Below are 14,810 nucleotides of genomic sequence, written 5' to 3'. Positions count from 1 at the left end.
ACCCACGTCCCCGTCCTCGTCCGCCATCGCGGTCCCCATGGCCGTCCCGATGTCGGTGTCGCCGCAGACCGCCGGCCCGTCCTCGTACGGCTCTGGGTTCGTGTCCATCAGCACAGACTCAACGAGGAGCATACGCCGCAGCGACGCTACGCCCCCAGTCTCCCCAGCGGCGGAGGCGAGTCCGAGCGCGGAGGTTGCTCACGTCGCGCGCCGGCCGCGCTCGCTTTCTAGCCTGCGCTCCACGCGCTCTCTCTCGGCGGTCTCGGTCCGCAAGATGAAGACGAGGCTCGTGACCAACAAGGCCCCGGGTACGATCGCGCGCAAGCTGCTCTTCAAGCGACGGACGGACTCATCCTCCTCTGACGATGCGGGCGCGATTCGATCTCCTTCGGCGAGGCGCGTGGTCGACACAGAAGCCCACGGCGGCGTGGAGCTCGGGCGCGGGAGCTGCTTCATGCCGTGGGCGCGCGACCTGAAGGCGTGCACGAGCCCACCACAAGGCACGCTCGTTGACATCGACGTCGGACTCGTCACGCCGCTCACGCCCGTCTCCCCAATCTACCGCATTGGCCAACCCGCCGGAACGCTGCGCACCAAGGGCCGGTCGTACTCGTCCCCATTCCCCCTACCCACGGCGGCGACAGATACGGTCGGTGCTTCTCCGCTTGACGTCGTCCCCCTCGCGCCCGCAGATATTTCAGAACCCATCATAGTCAATATACCAGACTATTTCGACGAGTGGCTCCCACGCGAGCTGCGGCTCCGCGTGCTCGTCGCCTTCGTGGACCTGTACGACGAGGAGCATGCGGAGATGGTTGCGGGAACCAAGTGGTCCGCCGGACGCGCCGGTCAGTCACGCAATCGTTGGGTAGGGAGAGAGAAGGGCATTCGGGAGCTTCTAAAGCTCAGCAGGGTGGGTTGATACTCTCCTCTTCACTGCTCCTGCACAGATGATAATCGGGCGCACAGGTGTGCAAGGCTTGGCAGAGCCTTGTGTATGACGGGCAGCTGTGGGCGCGACTGCCCAGGCTCCTTACGAGCGTACTCACGCGCTTGTGCGACACTGCGGGCGGGTTCGTCAAGCGCATCGACTTCACAGGCCTGGCGGAGCTCACGTCAGATATGCTCATCGAGATGACGGACGCCCTGTGTTCCCACTCGACGGTTCCCAGCGGTCTCCAGCACACACACATTACGAAGATTGATCTATACGGCTGCAACGCTATCTCTTCTCGCGCTCTACACTACCTCCTCATCCGCGCCCCGGCACTCCAGTCGCTCTGCATCAAGGGCCTACCCGCGGTTAACTCTAACACATGTTCGGTACTCTCGACATACTGCCGCAAGCTTCGCATCCTCGACATGTCGCGATGCGCGAACGTTAACGGCGACGGCATACGCGCTCTGGCCGAGTCCGCGCTGGACCGCGGCGAGATGTTGCCCCTCACGGTCCTTCGACTCAACGGCCTTACCCGTGTATCCGACGGGATGATGTTCGCCCTTGGCCGCGCGGCTCCCCTGCTGGAGGTGCTCGACCTCAGCTGCGCGACGGCGCTCCACAACTCCTCCATCGAGGCCTTCGTCACGCTTTCCGCCGCAGAGGCCCTTCCACCCCCCATACAGACGCCGTCCAACTCACCGCACGAGAAGCAGGACGAGACCCAGCCGACCCGAACACGTACTGGCGAAGGGTGACCCGCCTACGGCACCTTGCGTTGTCTGGCTGCCCGCTCCTAACGGACCACGCGCTCTCGCACCTCGCACACGCAGTCCCAGCGCTTGAGCTGCTCGAGCTCGCGGGTGTCGGCCCGGACCTACGCGACGACGGGCTCATACGCCTCTTTGGAACGACGCCGCGGCTGCGCAAGGTCGACCTCGAAGACGCAACCGAGATCACGGACGCGGTTCTCGCCGCGCTCACCCCCGTGGAGGAAGACGCTTCGGTGGCTCCCCCGCCCCGCCGCAGCCCGCGCGCACCGCAGACGGGCGACGTGCTCGAACACCTGACGGTGTCGTACGCGGGGCACCTCACGAACGACGCGTTCCTCGCGCTCGTGCGCGGGTGCACGCGCCTGCGCGTGCTCGAGGCGGACAACACGCGTCTGAGCAGCGCCGCGTTGCGCGAGTTCGTCATGCTCTCGCGGGCGCGCACGGTGCGGCGCGGCGCGGAGCCGAGCTCCGTCGTCGTCGCGATCGACTGCCGCGGGGTGGGCGAGGTGGTCGTGCGCGACCTGGCTGCCGCGGGGCACACGCGCCCCCGGGACGGCTGGCGCTCCTTCGAGGCGCGGCGGCTGGCGTTCGCGGACGCGAGGGACGAGGACGCGCGGGCGGTGCTCGACGCCAGCGTGGGCGAGGACGAGTGCGACGCGACGAGGGTGGTCGTGAAGACGTTCTACTCGTGGCAGACGGTGGACGCGGTGCGCGCCGCGCGAGAGAAGAGGAGGAAGGCGCGGCGGGCCGCGAACGGCAGCGCGAGCAGCACCGGGGAAAGCAGCGCCCCGGGCGCGAGTGCCAGGGCGCGGTGGTGGAGCCCTGGTGCTAGGCGGGCGGGCGGGGCGTCGCCGGTCGCGTTGGAGGGGATGGACCGGGACGGGTGCACGATCATGTAGGTGGGTGGGAGGGAAGGGGAGTATCTGTGTCCATCGTCCATCGCTCTCCGATTTCTTGGTTCTTGAATCTTGGCCTGTATCACCACCCAGCTGACTGCTACGCAGGCGACATATCGCCCTCACGATTTCAGGTCTCCGTCTGTTATAACTCCCCCTGCTTCTCCGAGTTTGTTACCTTATACGACATCACGACTCCGATTTTTTCTTTCTTCCGCTCATCCCTCCTCTATAGGCACTGCATCAGACAGCACGGACTGCCCTGCGTTCGTGGGATTGTAGCTGTATGTATTTTTGTGCAGAATGTGTAGCCACGACGTTAGAATGTATGATGCACGAGTACGAGAATATACAATGTGACAATGTTACTTCCTTTGGTCCTGTTCATCAATGTCCACAACGTCTGCTTGATCTTGACATTAGAAGCCCCGCAGCGCTGCCCACATGTGTGTTGTCCCGAGAAACCTTTTTGAAGCAAGAACCCGCTGAAGAGCTTTCTGGCCGATGAAAGGAGTGTAAAGCCACGTAACTGTTAATCGCTGCCAACAGAGACTGAGTTTCGGTGGTAACTAACATTGAGCTACAACCACACAGATTGCTAAGTGACCGATCGAGTGCTCTACAGTGTCCTTTGAGAGGTGCGCGTGCTGAATGCAGAGGTGTATGCGTGGAGGAGTGCAGGCAAGAAGACCAGTCTCTACGACGCCTTATTTTCTTTCTTCTTCGCTTTCTTCTCTTTTCTCCTCTCTTTCTTGGCCAACGCCAGAGCGGCAGTGTCCACAGGAGCGGCACCTAGGGGCACGACAGCGGAAGCTTGACTGTTTTTCTTCTTCTTGGGTTTCGGGGAAGGGGCGGACGCGTCGTCTCCGTAGCCTGTATCGCCATGTCAGAAATCTCCGAGCATGTGGGATCAGCAAATGAGCCTGACGCACCGGCAAACACGTCGACAGGAGCCCTTCTCTTTTTGCCATTGCCCTGCCCAGGCCCGTCGTCGTCGTCGTCCTCATCGTCATCTTCGTCCACATCTATCGTCTGTACCGTAGGAACCTCGCCCATGTCCTTGCTTTTGCCCTTGCCCTTGTTCTTCTTCGGTTTGGAACTCGACCGCTCCGGCTCCTCGTCCTCGTCCACGGCCATGGCCCCACCGACATCCTCCGTCGTCCCATCGAAGACCATCAGCGGTTCGCCTTCCTCCTCCTTGTCGCCGTTCTTCAATGCCTCAGCGAGCTTCCGCTGGTAAGCCTCCCGCTGCAGCATCTTCTTCGTGACGCGGGTTGGGATCGACGAACGGGCGTCAGCCGGGGTCGCCGAAGAAGATGAAGACGCAGCGGCGTTCGTCTGGGGCGCGGACACAGACGCAGAGGCCGATGCGGGAGGGTTCCCGTCGGCGTCGAAGCGGATGACGGTGTTGGGCCGCGCGGAGGACTCGCCGGGCGGACCCTGGTCGCGGACTTGGGCGATCGCGTGCCGGATGAAGCGGTTCGCGGCGGCCTTGTCGAGCACAGATTTTCCTGGGAGCGGGAGGGTTGGAGGGTCGGGACGTGCAGGAAAATGGGGAAGCAATGGGGGATGGGCATACGTTTCTCGGGATCCTCTGCGTTCTTGATTTTGTCGAAGTACTGCTTGACGCGCTCCTGGGGCGAGTATGGGGGTTGTATCATTCGGTATGAGAGATGGACGCACCAGTTCTGCAACGACTGGGTGCGTCTTGGGGTCAACGCCCCGAGTTTTGAGGTAAACTGCCGCGGCAAATGAAATGAGGAATATGGGTGTGTTGACCAAACAGGGACGTACTGAAGATGAGGTCGTAGACAAGATATGGTATGGCTACGTTCAACTTGACTTGCTGCATGGTATCCAGTGGTAGCAGGGATTCTGGCAGAGTTTGGGCCAATAGAGGCTGCAGTTTCTCTTCAAGGTCGTCCAGACAGTCATTGAGCGAGGCCACCTTGGTCAAGAGCTTCTCTGCGCTGTCTTCCATTGGCAAAAAAACTTCGTGCTAGCAAGTATGAGCTTCTTTTCGTTCGTTCACCAGAAAAAAGCAAAGAGAAAAGTGAGGTTCGAGGAGGAGAAGCCCAAGCGGCGAAGCGCTGAACAATCGTGTCTCGCAAGCCTTCGCGAAGCCCCTCTCCTCTCAACCACGACAAGCGGTCGACCTACTTGGCTATGGTCCGTCATATCCTTGTCTCCTTCTCCTGCGAGAGTGCTAATGCAGTGCATTGTCGTAGTCCTCTGAGCTTCGATACACGGCCAACACTCAGCTTGAGCATCGTGCGTCCTTTAAGCCTCACTCTGGGTCGCTCTACTGAACCTACTTGCATACAGTCCATGCTCGTTACACTGGAACTGGTATGTATGTTCTGAGCCCTGATCCGATCATGATAGCTAACATCCCTTGCAGGTCACGCTGATCTCACCAAATAGTGAGTTCTCTCCATCCCAGAACCAACTCGACATAGCTAACGCCCTTGGTCTAGTGAGTGGCTGACCCATCAGCACCGCGACACGCTCTCTTCTATCGTCGGCCATCCTACCCTCACTTCGTATCTGGCAATCGCTGATGGTGAGGCTACCGGGAGGATCAAGTTCGAGATGACCGAGGTACGTCTGTCTTCACATTCGCCTCGTGCTCGACCACTGAACCGAGGTGATGCAGCGCATGCTGCAGCCGTGCGGCCCGCCGCCCAAGAAAGACGATTAGGCTCCGCGCAGTGATTCGGTGTAGCTGCGCAGATGCGGGGAGCAACAGGCTTCATATAGTACGTCGTGTCCACCCCCTTTGTCCCACGTAGGCACCGTCCAGACGACCAACCCCAGCAATGCGATCGCTTTTGCGCACCACCGTGTTCCCTCGCATGCGAAACTCGCCCCTTCAGCATTCCGATTTGAAGTGGTGGAAGCTGTGTGACCGAGGCGTCAAGTGGCCAGTGCACAGGTTCACATGCCACAAAACCGCTCAACGGGAAGTGGCTCCCAGGTCGGAAATTGTTCGTGTTTCTCGCTCAAGGAGTGGTCCGCGAAGCTCTCGGAGCATGCGCGCCCGGGACGGCGGATTTGGCAAGTCGAGCGTGGAACGATTGGCCACGACTTCATTGGCTTCGTCATACCTGCGGAGTGGCCAGACCAAGCAGTGTGGGCTTGCCACTCGGCGCCCCCCTCAAGTCTGTCGAGCCTGAGCCTCTGGGGGGTTCCTCGCCTTCATATTCTTCCATCTCCTCGTGCTCGCTCCACCTCCCACCGCCGTCCTACTGTCCCTCCAAGAACCTTTGTCCAGCCATCACAAAGCAATCTTAGGGTATTTCTCAGCCACATCATTCCCGCGCTCCCCGGGCTCGTCCAGTCAGACTCTCATCGTCTCTCATCCCCAACTTCGCCCACCATGGCTCGAATATACACACACGACTCACCCAGTCTGTCTGCCCTGGACGACTCATTTCAATATCCCATCTCCACCTCCCCCGTGAAGAAATCTCCAAGCGGCTTCCTTTATCCTCCGGACCTTTCAGGTTCGCTACACTTTCATCACCACGTTGCAGACTCCCCGACGCAGGATATTAGGGAGCTCGAAACGCCTAGCACCTCCGCCTCCTCTTCACTCTCGGAGCCGTCTCCCCTCGAAGACCCGCCTGTGGAATACTCGCCGTCAGAGGTGACAATCACCCCAGCGCTTCTTCGCGGTGACACTGAGAGGGTCAAGAAGAAGAGGTCCATCAGCGGCGCCCTCAAGTCTCTCCGCACCGCCTCGCTTGACTTCAAGGGCACTCTCCGGGGCGCAGCTCCGGCGCCGTCGCCCGCGCCAGTAGACAAGTCCCCAGGGGCGTCGGACGCGATGCCGCATGCGACGGGGTGGCGGTCATGGGAGGACAACATGTTTCAAGACCGGAATAGGACGGTGCGGAAGTCCAATATGCCACACCATCCGTTCGCACCCGAGGACGTGCCGTACATGCAGGCGTACAGCCATGTTTTGCTCGAGAAGTGAGTGATTCTGGATGGCGGGCGGAACGTCCCACGGTGGCGCGTCGACACTGACACCGCGTCGCGCAGTGACTATCAAACGTACCAGCTCTTGTGTCGTCTCACCGCAGTGGATTCGCCGACGTTCCACAAGTACGGGAAGAAGCCTCCCATGGATGTGCTCGATTTGGGATGCGGGGAGGGTTTTTGGGTGCTGCACGCGGCGAAGTTGTGGAAATCGTATGGCACGAAGGTGACGGGATTCGACCTCATCGACCTGCACAACAATGAGGTCGGGGAAGTCCGTCCTTCCATGGAGCCAGCGTATGTGCCCAAGAATGTCACTTGGAAGCGCGGAAACTTGTGCGTGTCTCATTTGCCACTTGGCGGAATCGAACACTGAACGGCCCACTAGCCTACACGAGAGACCGCCTTTCCCAGACGAGTCATTTGACCTCGTCCGCATGGCGAACCTTTCCCTTTGCATTCGCGAACACGAGTGGCAACATGTCTTCGAGCAGGTCTGGCGTATCCTCCGCCCCGGCGGTCGCCTCGAGCTCATCGAGGACGACCTCTTTTTCCCCGCGATCACCCCCCGCCCTACGCGCGACGCCGCTCCCGCACCCACCGGTTGGAGCACGCCGGGCCGCCGTCCCCGCACCGCGAGCACCGTCGAGACTTCGCGTCGAACCCCCATCCCTCGCTCCGCCTCCACCTCGCGCCCGGGCTCGCCTCTGCTGGGCTCGATAGATCAAGACAAGCCGCTCCCTGACCTGCCATGGCCGTTCGCGACCCCAACACGGCGCCGCACTCATCGGCGCGTGCAGTCCGACATCGACTTCGCCTTGGACGTCGCTCAAGCGACGTACCTCGAGAACGCGTTCGGCGCGATGCTGGCTAGACAACGCATTGCGCCACGGCCCGACGCTGTCATTTCTGCTGCGCTCACAAACGCGTTCGGTGACGAGTGGGTCCGTCAGACGCAGGAGCTCGAGCTCTCGGTGCCGTCGCGCGCGCTCTCCGAGCGCTGCCAGAGTGCGGGGATCCGACCGCCGACCGCACCCGCGGGGGCCGCACCGGGGGCCGTACCCCACGGGCATGGGCACCATGGGCGGCGCACAAGTGAGGACGAGCGGCCGAAGCACGAGCGACTCGCGGCGGCGCCTATCCCCATCCCGCCTCCCGCCTCGCCCTCTAGGGCACGGTGGAGCGATGAGCCCCACGCGCACACGCCCGCGACGCGGGAGATGGCGGCGAAGGCGCGAAAGGTGCTCGTGGACGGCGGAGAGATCCAAGGCCCGACGGGGCCGTACCAGCCGCCAGGGTTGGTGCTGCTGCCGGCGACGTTGCTTCCGTGCTCTCCGCTGGAGCTGGAGATGCACGCGTGCAAGCATATGAACACCTTGTTGGGGTGCAAGAATGCGTTGACGGAGTACCTGGTGGTGAAACGGGATAAGGAGGGCAAGAGGTGTGTTTCGGAGAAAATGGTTGCGGATTTTTTGTGGGAGTACGACCTGTGAGTGCCTACTGCGTCTTTCCGTGTGCTCTGAGTACTGAAGTGCGGCCTTGGTAGCTTTCGTAGGAAACGGTTCAACTGGCCTCAAGATATACCCGACCTCAAATTCCTAGACAACGTCGACGACGATCACGACAGCTTGTCGCAGAGTCTCCCTCCCTCCCCACCTCCCATCAAGACATCCACCTTCTTGAAAGCTATCTCCGGCCCCACTTTCTCCAATGGGCCTTCTCCGCCCTCCCTTCCGGCCGCAGCGACGTCTTCCGCGTTGGACTTGCGGGTTCCGTGCGGGGATGAGCAATCGACCCACGTACGCACCATTCGGGTGTACGAAGCACTGAAGCCCTCGGGGTGCCGGTGCGGCTGTCACCATAGCGGGCTGAGCAAGTGCCCGTGAATCAAGCCTGGGAGTCGCGCGGACGATGTGCGGCGCATTCCTTGACGACCCCTCCCTCCTCACGACGTGACACGACCTCACATGTCTATGCCTTCTTGCACATTATGCCGCCACCCCCGGGTGCTTTGTTCGTCTTCTTTGCCGTTTCCGCACTGATGCGCGCGCGCTGTTGTCTCCGCCGATGGTCATACATCGACGTCTAATCCAGTACTACCCCTACGATTATACGCGTATACTTGGAAATTTGTCTAACCTTCTATCTTCGTTTATCCCCAGAAGTTCCTGAAGCGCACCCCTCAGCCGCGCATCCGAGGTTCGGCATCCTACCCTCGTATGTCCGCCCGCTGTACTCTTAGCTCTTTAGACGCACACAGGTTTCGATCAAACCGTATGCATCATATATTACAGTCGCTATTCTCGCCCTCCTCAGCTTCGAAGCCGTGTATGATAATAGAGAACTACGAATAAGTTAATGCCTATAGTCACCAGCGCAAGCACTGTACGCAACGTAGAAGTATTACCGCCCCACGCCCCCACGCCTCTGTTTTCGGACAGCAGACGAAGGGAAGGGTTTGCCGACGGGCGGGTGTACAACGGTCCGAGGAATGATAATCTACAGTATGGACCCGGCGGCGGACACTCGTGTCCTCTTCAAAGTTAGGTCCGCGCCTAGCCTCGCCTCGCCCCACCTCACCTCACACTCGCGCGCGGTCCGCGACTCCTCGGAGGTGCACAAGCTACCGGGGTCAAGTCCGACGCGCGTCGCCGTCTGGGCTCCGGCTGCCGCGCTGCAGGCGCGTGCGCTCGTCCGCGAGGTCCTCGTAGTCGTCGTCCTCCTCGCCCGCGATCTGGACGTCGCCGGCGCCGGCGCCGCTGCCGCCTGCGCCGGGCTCGGGCTCGTAGATGGTCTCGAGCCCGATCTCGTCCTCGCGGGCGCGGGCGTAGCCGCCGCGGCGCTCGCGGCTGCGGCTCCGGTCGCGGGCGCGGTCCGTGGGGCCGGCGCGGGCGCGGGCGAGCTCGAGGAGGTGGACACCGAGGAAGGTGGTGACGAGCCCGGCGAGGAGCGAGATCGAGTTCGCGGGGTCGTCGGTGTTGATGCCCTGGAAGAGGATGATGGAGGCGATGATCGTCGCGGTGGAGAAGCCGACGTAGTACATCGGGTTCACGCTACGCAGCAGGCGAGCGCCGAGAGATTTAGAACATGAGCTTGGGGCGAGGTGGAGGGGCAACTTACACGTTGGTGTGGAAGGCGTCGAGCGCCTTGTTGAAGTAGTTTGTCTGGACGACGATGCAGGTGACGACGAGGACGCCGAAAACGTAGGTCGCGGGGCGGGTGAACTGGTTGTTGCCCTCGAAGGTGAGCTTGACGGCGACGCCAAGGCCCTTGATTGCCATGACGCTGACGGAGCCGACGAGGGAGCAGATAGAGATATAGACGGACGGGTTTGAGCGGCCGTACTTGGGGACGACGGCATATATCATGACGAGGGCGAAGACGAGCACGAACAGGCTGTACGTGAGGAAGCCTGGGGACGTGTGGGGTTGAAGGCGGGCAATGTGCAAAAGGCTATGAGTACGCACCTGGCTGGAGAGCGTAGTGGAGAATCTCATCTACAGTTCCTACATCCTTGTCTGGCGGTGCGTGGAGGACGATGATGAGGGACCCAAGCAGGCAGAGTGCACATCCTACGCGGCCGAGATGTCCTAATCGTTCCTTGAGGACGAGGGAGGCAAGCACGGCTCTTGGGCGGTTGTGAGGATCGCGCCTGACAGAAGTGGGAGAAGAACATACCCGATAATTACACTGAGCGCACCAAGGGGAGTGATCAATATTGGGGGTGCGAAGGTGTACGCAACAAAGTTAAGGACTGGACAGGACGACATGAGACGCGCAAGGTAAGTTGCCGCGGACGGAATGCTCACGTACTCTCCCCAAGGACCACTGCGCTCAGCGGTCAGCGGCGTACAAGGGCGACAGCGGACGTGGACGCACTTATGACCATGCCTGTCCACCATAGCGGGTTCTTGAAATACGCGTGCTGATCGGTGGCCGACCCGTTCACCGCGTTCCCGGCCTGGATGAGCCCCTGCACGTCCAAGAGGTCAGACGGACTCGCGTTTGGCGCAGAGACTAGGACGAACGAGCTTAGTGAGAATGGAGCTGCCGCCGATGCCCACGGAGCCAGCGATGGATATAATGATGCCAATGTACTTGTCGTCGATCATGTTGGAAGTGAACCGTTCAAGGAGCGTGTGTCATGGGAATCGTGGGCGGGCGCGGGCGTCGAGCAGTCCGGCGGGCGGGGGAGCGAGTGGACGTGGAGCGGAGGACAGCACCGAGCACGGCGGGCGCGGCTCGGAGTGTGCCAGCGAGCGCCCCGGACACTGCGCAGTCCGGGGCGTGGGCCGCGCGTAGCCTCGCGACTTGCTTGCCTTCGAACCTCACCGATGTCTGCAACGCGTACAATGTCGCGCCCGCCGCGCACCTTGTCCTCGACGTCGGGGGGTTTCGCACTCACCAAGGCCATCGACGTGCCAGCCGTGCAGCACGAGGGTACTCCGCGAGGGTTGCTCTCGAGTGCATGGATGCTTGGATGCGGTCGACTCCGCATCTGTCGTTCCCATGTCTGTCTTCGGGTTTCTCTCTCCATTCACTGCTGCGCTAATCCTCGTCTGTCAGCAGCGCGTCATGGTGTTCCTCCTGAAACTACTCTCCGACTGCATTCCCATGCACCCAGGTGGAAGGCCCGACGTCGCATCTAATTCTATGTCACTTTCGCCGCTCGCGCGACACCTTGCCGCCCAAACCGCGCCGCGGCACAGGCATGCGCACCTCTCAATGGCCTATGACCGGTGGAACCTATGTGATCTCATTTCCTGGGCTATCCAACAAACCCCACTCATCTTCCGCACTGCTCACAACGCACCTTTGCCGACACGCACAGGACGCCACCGTGCGCAGGAAAGACATCGGGGTTCGTCTCCATATCTCATAAGCAATGCTCCAAGAGCGGTAGAACAGCGCCCTCAGCCCCGCCAAAAAGCCTCTACATAGCCGCATACGCCCAGGCACCCACACACCCGGGCGCTTCTGCCCTCGCATCTGGCGACGCCACAAGGTCACCATGCTCCGAGTCGGCGGCGCCTGTACATGGCCGTGGTGAGAACTCCCCAACTTACTTGCGCGCTCAAAGCGCGCTTTTGGCGACCCTGCAGGTCCCCAACCAGGCCTAGTTGGACTTTTCCGTGATGGGAGGCGACAAGAATCCATAGCTACTAATGCAATCCTCGAGCTTTGGAATCGGGGGAAATGCGGGTGCTGCGATTTGCACCGCTTGAAAGCCGAGACAGATTACTCGTCAGGTGAGGTCACTCGTATCCTCTTGAACAGGTTATATCCAGAAATATATTCATTCTTGGCAGAAATATCGCTGCTCGGTGAACTTCTGCGCTTGCTCCACCCTCCACGAGGCTACATGTTAACCGCTCGGCGACCAGCTGGTAGGGCGATGTCGCTTGCCCGGCAGACTGTGGCGTATGTAGAGCGCGAGGGCTCAAGCGCTCATGCTTTACCAGAACGAGGTGCACCGCGCACTGGGGCCAGTCGACCACACCGATCATCGCACAACGAGGTACAGGAATGGCCTTCTCCGCCGTTCTTCACACGCCTTGCTACAGCAGAAGAGGTCGCTGACGTTGACCGGAGTCTACCTGTTAAGCTCGAGGCTCGGTCTCTCCAGCCCAGTAGCCGTCTCCGGCGGCGCACGGCGCGCACTGCGGGTCCGAGTAGTGCACGCGCGCGCCACTTTGCGCGCCCCCGTCGTGGCTATTCTGCGGAGCTACCGTTGTAGTGGCGCTACCCAAGGTCAAAGCCCGCCACTGCGTCTAGTAGAGGCGAGGGAGACTTCGCTCTACGGTCGACGCGCGTTCATCTGGGTACTGGCGTTCCGACATGAATACTTAAGGCCCAGGGCGAGGCATTTCTGCCTCATCGACTCGAGCCTCACCCGCTCATCTCGACTTCCATTCCATCCTCCCCCTTCAACGACACACCTCGCCTGCACAAGACCATGGCGAAGCTGTCGCTGTTCACCCCCTTCGTCACGCTTGCTTTGCTAGGCGGCGCACTCGCCTCCACCACCGTTGGTCCTGTAGGGCAGCTCACCCTGACCAACAAAGTCATCGCACCCGATGGCTTTCCCCGTGCGGCCGTCGTCGTGAACGGTCAGAGTCCTGGCCCACTCATTGTTGGACACAAGGCATGCATCTGCAACCCAATCGTCAGCAACGATCCGGCTAATGTCTCTTTAGGGTGACGACTTCAGGCTGAACGTCGTCGACAAGTTGAACAACCACACCATGAACATGACGACTAGCATCGTGCGTCTCTCTACGTCAGCTGGTTTCCTCAGCCTGGTCGTTGACATGACGTCTGTCTCACAGCACTGGCACGGCTTGTTCCAAGCGCACACCAACTGGGCGGACGGCCCTGCGTTCGTGACGCAGTGTCCGATCGCGTCCGGGCACTCTTTTCTCTACGACTTTTCAGTCCCGGATCAAGCAGGTGCGTCTGTCAAACACGGCGTCCCGCTCGGTGTCAATCCGGGCGTCGTCTGCTGCGCCTGTGCTTGTTTCGTGTCCTCATCATCGCCGCTGCATTCCAGGGACGTACTGGTACCACAGCCACCTTGCGCTACAGTACTGCGACGGGCTGCGCGGACCGCTCGTCATTTACGACAAGCACGACCCGCTGAAGTACCTGTATGATGTCGACGACGGTGAGCCTCTCGCTCATGTAAGGCCCTTGGTCCGCTCTTGGCTCACTGGCGCTCTTCATTTCTATAGAGAGCACCGTCATCACGCTCTCGGAGTGGTATCACGTCGCGGCTACGCTGCGGGGTGGGCCGCCGTACGTCTAGTCTCTCGAGCCGGGGCTTGCAAGGGCCGTGTCTGATCTTCACGACGAATTTCTTTTAGTGGCCGCGCTGACTCAACGCTTATCAACGGACTTGGGTATTCCCCTACGACTAACACCGGCGAGCTGGCGGTCATCAACGTCACGAAAGGCAAACGGTTCGTGTCACTGACAAAACATTCGTTTATTGTGAACTCACGCTTTGGTATAGCTACCGCTTCCGTCTCGTCTCCATCTCGTGCGAACAAGAGTACACCTGGAGCATCGACAAGCACAACATGACCATCATCGAGGTCGATGGGGTTAACTCTCAACCCCACACCGTTGACTCGCTCGAAATCTTTGTGGCTCAGCGTTACTCGTTCGTGGTACAGATTGACTTCCTTCTGCATATATGCCCAGGGATCGTTGACATTGGGGTGCCTCGCAGCTCACAGCGGACCAGCCCGTTGACAACTACCTCATCCGCGCGGTGTCAACCCTTGGCCCCTCTGGCTTCGTAAACGGCACCAACTCCGCCATCCTGCGTTACCGCGGTGCTCCCATTAAACAGCCCCCGGCGACTCCGGCCCCACCGAGCGTGGCGCCTCTTGTTGAGACCGATCTTCACCCGTTCACGCCCACGCCTGTGGTACGCCCCGTTCAATGTACCCAATTTTGACCCACTGTCTGACTCGACTTCCGTAGCCTGGCAAGCCTGAACGCGGCGGCGTCGACGTGGCGATCAACCTCGTCTTCAACTTTGTATGTCACCTGAGCTCTGTTCTTTTACCTGGGGCTGACCGCTCTCGTTGCACACAGGTCAAGGGGGCCTTCTTCTTGAACGACCACACCTTCAGCCCACCGAGCGTGCCCGTGCTGCTGCAGATCCTCTCCGGGGCGCAGACCGCGCAGCAGCTGATGCCCGAGGGCAGCGTCATCCCCCTGCCCGCGAACAAGACGATCGAGGTCTCCTTCCCGGCGAACAACTCCGCCGTCGGCGGGCCGCACCCCTTCCATCTGCACGGCGTTCGTCTGTCCCCTCCGCTCTTCCCCGTTTTCCCCTCATTCCGATCCTGATTCCTTCCTCGCAGCACACGTTCGCGGTCGTGCGCAGCGCGGGCAGCAGCGTGTACAACTACGACAACCCGATCTTCCGCGACACGGTGGACACGGGCTCGCAGGCGAACGGCGACAACGTCACGATCCGCTTCGTGACCGACAACCCCGGGCCGTGGTTCCTCCACTGCCACATCGACCCGCACCTGAACGCCGGCTTCGCGGTCGCGTTCGCGGAGGACATCCCGGACATCGCGTCGGCGAACCCGGTGCCGGCGCAGTGGAAGAACCTGTGCCCGGTGTACGACGCACTGCCCGAGTCGAAGCACTGAGGCCTGAGGTGTGGTGGGCTGGGGAGGAACGAGAGCGATTCGAACTTGG

At 60.9% G+C, this 14,810-nt stretch overlaps 6 protein-coding genes across 6 annotated transcripts; 4 read left to right on the top strand and 2 right to left on the bottom strand.

The window, feature by feature from the left end:
• Nucleotides 1–37: 37 nt before the first annotated feature.
• Nucleotides 38–2,609, top strand: BXZ73DRAFT_89962 (RNI-like protein; the record flags this gene model as incomplete). Its single annotated transcript, XM_048025453.1, has 3 exons — nucleotides 38–913; nucleotides 970–1,628; nucleotides 1,691–2,609. 3 exons carry the CDS (start codon nucleotides 38–40, stop codon nucleotides 2,607–2,609), a joined length of 2,454 nt encoding a protein of 817 aa, XP_047877814.1.
• A 694-nt stretch (nucleotides 2,610–3,303) lies between these two features.
• On the bottom strand, nucleotides 3,304–4,587 carry BXZ73DRAFT_101384 (Sas10/Utp3/C1D family-domain-containing protein; the record flags this gene model as incomplete). The annotated part of the gene is made up of 5 exons (XM_048014888.1): nucleotides 3,304–3,479; nucleotides 3,539–4,117; nucleotides 4,186–4,240; nucleotides 4,290–4,345; nucleotides 4,401–4,587. The coding sequence occupies 5 exons, from the start codon at nucleotides 4,585–4,587 to the stop codon at nucleotides 3,304–3,306; spliced, it is 1,053 nt and encodes a 350-aa protein (XP_047877813.1).
• Nucleotides 4,588–4,614: 27 nt separating this feature from the next.
• Nucleotides 4,615–5,307, top strand: BXZ73DRAFT_101383 (splicing factor 3B subunit 10-domain-containing protein; the record flags this gene model as incomplete). The annotated part of the gene is made up of 7 exons (XM_048014887.1): nucleotides 4,615–4,659; nucleotides 4,719–4,775; nucleotides 4,835–4,877; nucleotides 4,932–4,955; nucleotides 5,008–5,029; nucleotides 5,084–5,207; nucleotides 5,263–5,307. The coding sequence occupies 7 exons, from the start codon at nucleotides 4,615–4,617 to the stop codon at nucleotides 5,305–5,307; spliced, it is 360 nt and encodes a 119-aa protein (XP_047877812.1).
• Nucleotides 5,308–6,513: 1,206 nt separating this feature from the next.
• BXZ73DRAFT_89961 (S-adenosyl-L-methionine-dependent methyltransferase) lies at nucleotides 6,514–8,476 on the top strand (the record flags this gene model as incomplete). The annotated part of the gene is made up of 4 exons (XM_048025452.1): nucleotides 6,514–6,584; nucleotides 6,654–6,926; nucleotides 6,979–8,079; nucleotides 8,137–8,476. 4 exons carry the CDS (start codon nucleotides 6,514–6,516, stop codon nucleotides 8,474–8,476), a joined length of 1,785 nt encoding a protein of 594 aa, XP_047877811.1.
• Nucleotides 8,477–9,222: 746 nt separating this feature from the next.
• Nucleotides 9,223–10,702, bottom strand: BXZ73DRAFT_46891 (magnesium transporter NIPA-domain-containing protein; the record flags this gene model as incomplete). Its single annotated transcript, XM_048019775.1, has 7 exons — nucleotides 9,223–9,643; nucleotides 9,711–10,002; nucleotides 10,058–10,218; nucleotides 10,269–10,344; nucleotides 10,404–10,418; nucleotides 10,470–10,563; nucleotides 10,619–10,702. 7 exons carry the CDS (start codon nucleotides 10,700–10,702, stop codon nucleotides 9,223–9,225), a joined length of 1,143 nt encoding a protein of 380 aa, XP_047877810.1.
• Nucleotides 10,703–12,546: 1,844 nt separating this feature from the next.
• On the top strand, nucleotides 12,547–14,761 carry BXZ73DRAFT_89959 (laccase; the record flags this gene model as incomplete). Its single annotated transcript, XM_048025451.1, has 11 exons — nucleotides 12,547–12,735; nucleotides 12,788–12,856; nucleotides 12,920–13,040; nucleotides 13,141–13,254; nucleotides 13,322–13,385; nucleotides 13,454–13,549; nucleotides 13,603–13,759; nucleotides 13,822–14,022; nucleotides 14,079–14,135; nucleotides 14,193–14,399; nucleotides 14,465–14,761. 11 exons carry the CDS (start codon nucleotides 12,547–12,549, stop codon nucleotides 14,759–14,761), a joined length of 1,572 nt encoding a protein of 523 aa, XP_047877809.1.
• Between the last annotated feature and the right edge of the window lie 49 nt (nucleotides 14,762–14,810).

The sequence above is a fragment of the Epithele typhae genome (genome assembly GCF_022376455.1).
Source record: "Epithele typhae strain CBS 203.58 chromosome Unknown BXZ73scaffold_24, whole genome shotgun sequence".
Classification (NCBI taxonomy): domain Eukaryota; kingdom Fungi; phylum Basidiomycota; class Agaricomycetes; order Polyporales; family Epitheliaceae; genus Epithele; species Epithele typhae.
Note: the sequence above shows the minus strand (reverse complement) of the source record. Positions and strands in the feature narration are given on the sequence as shown.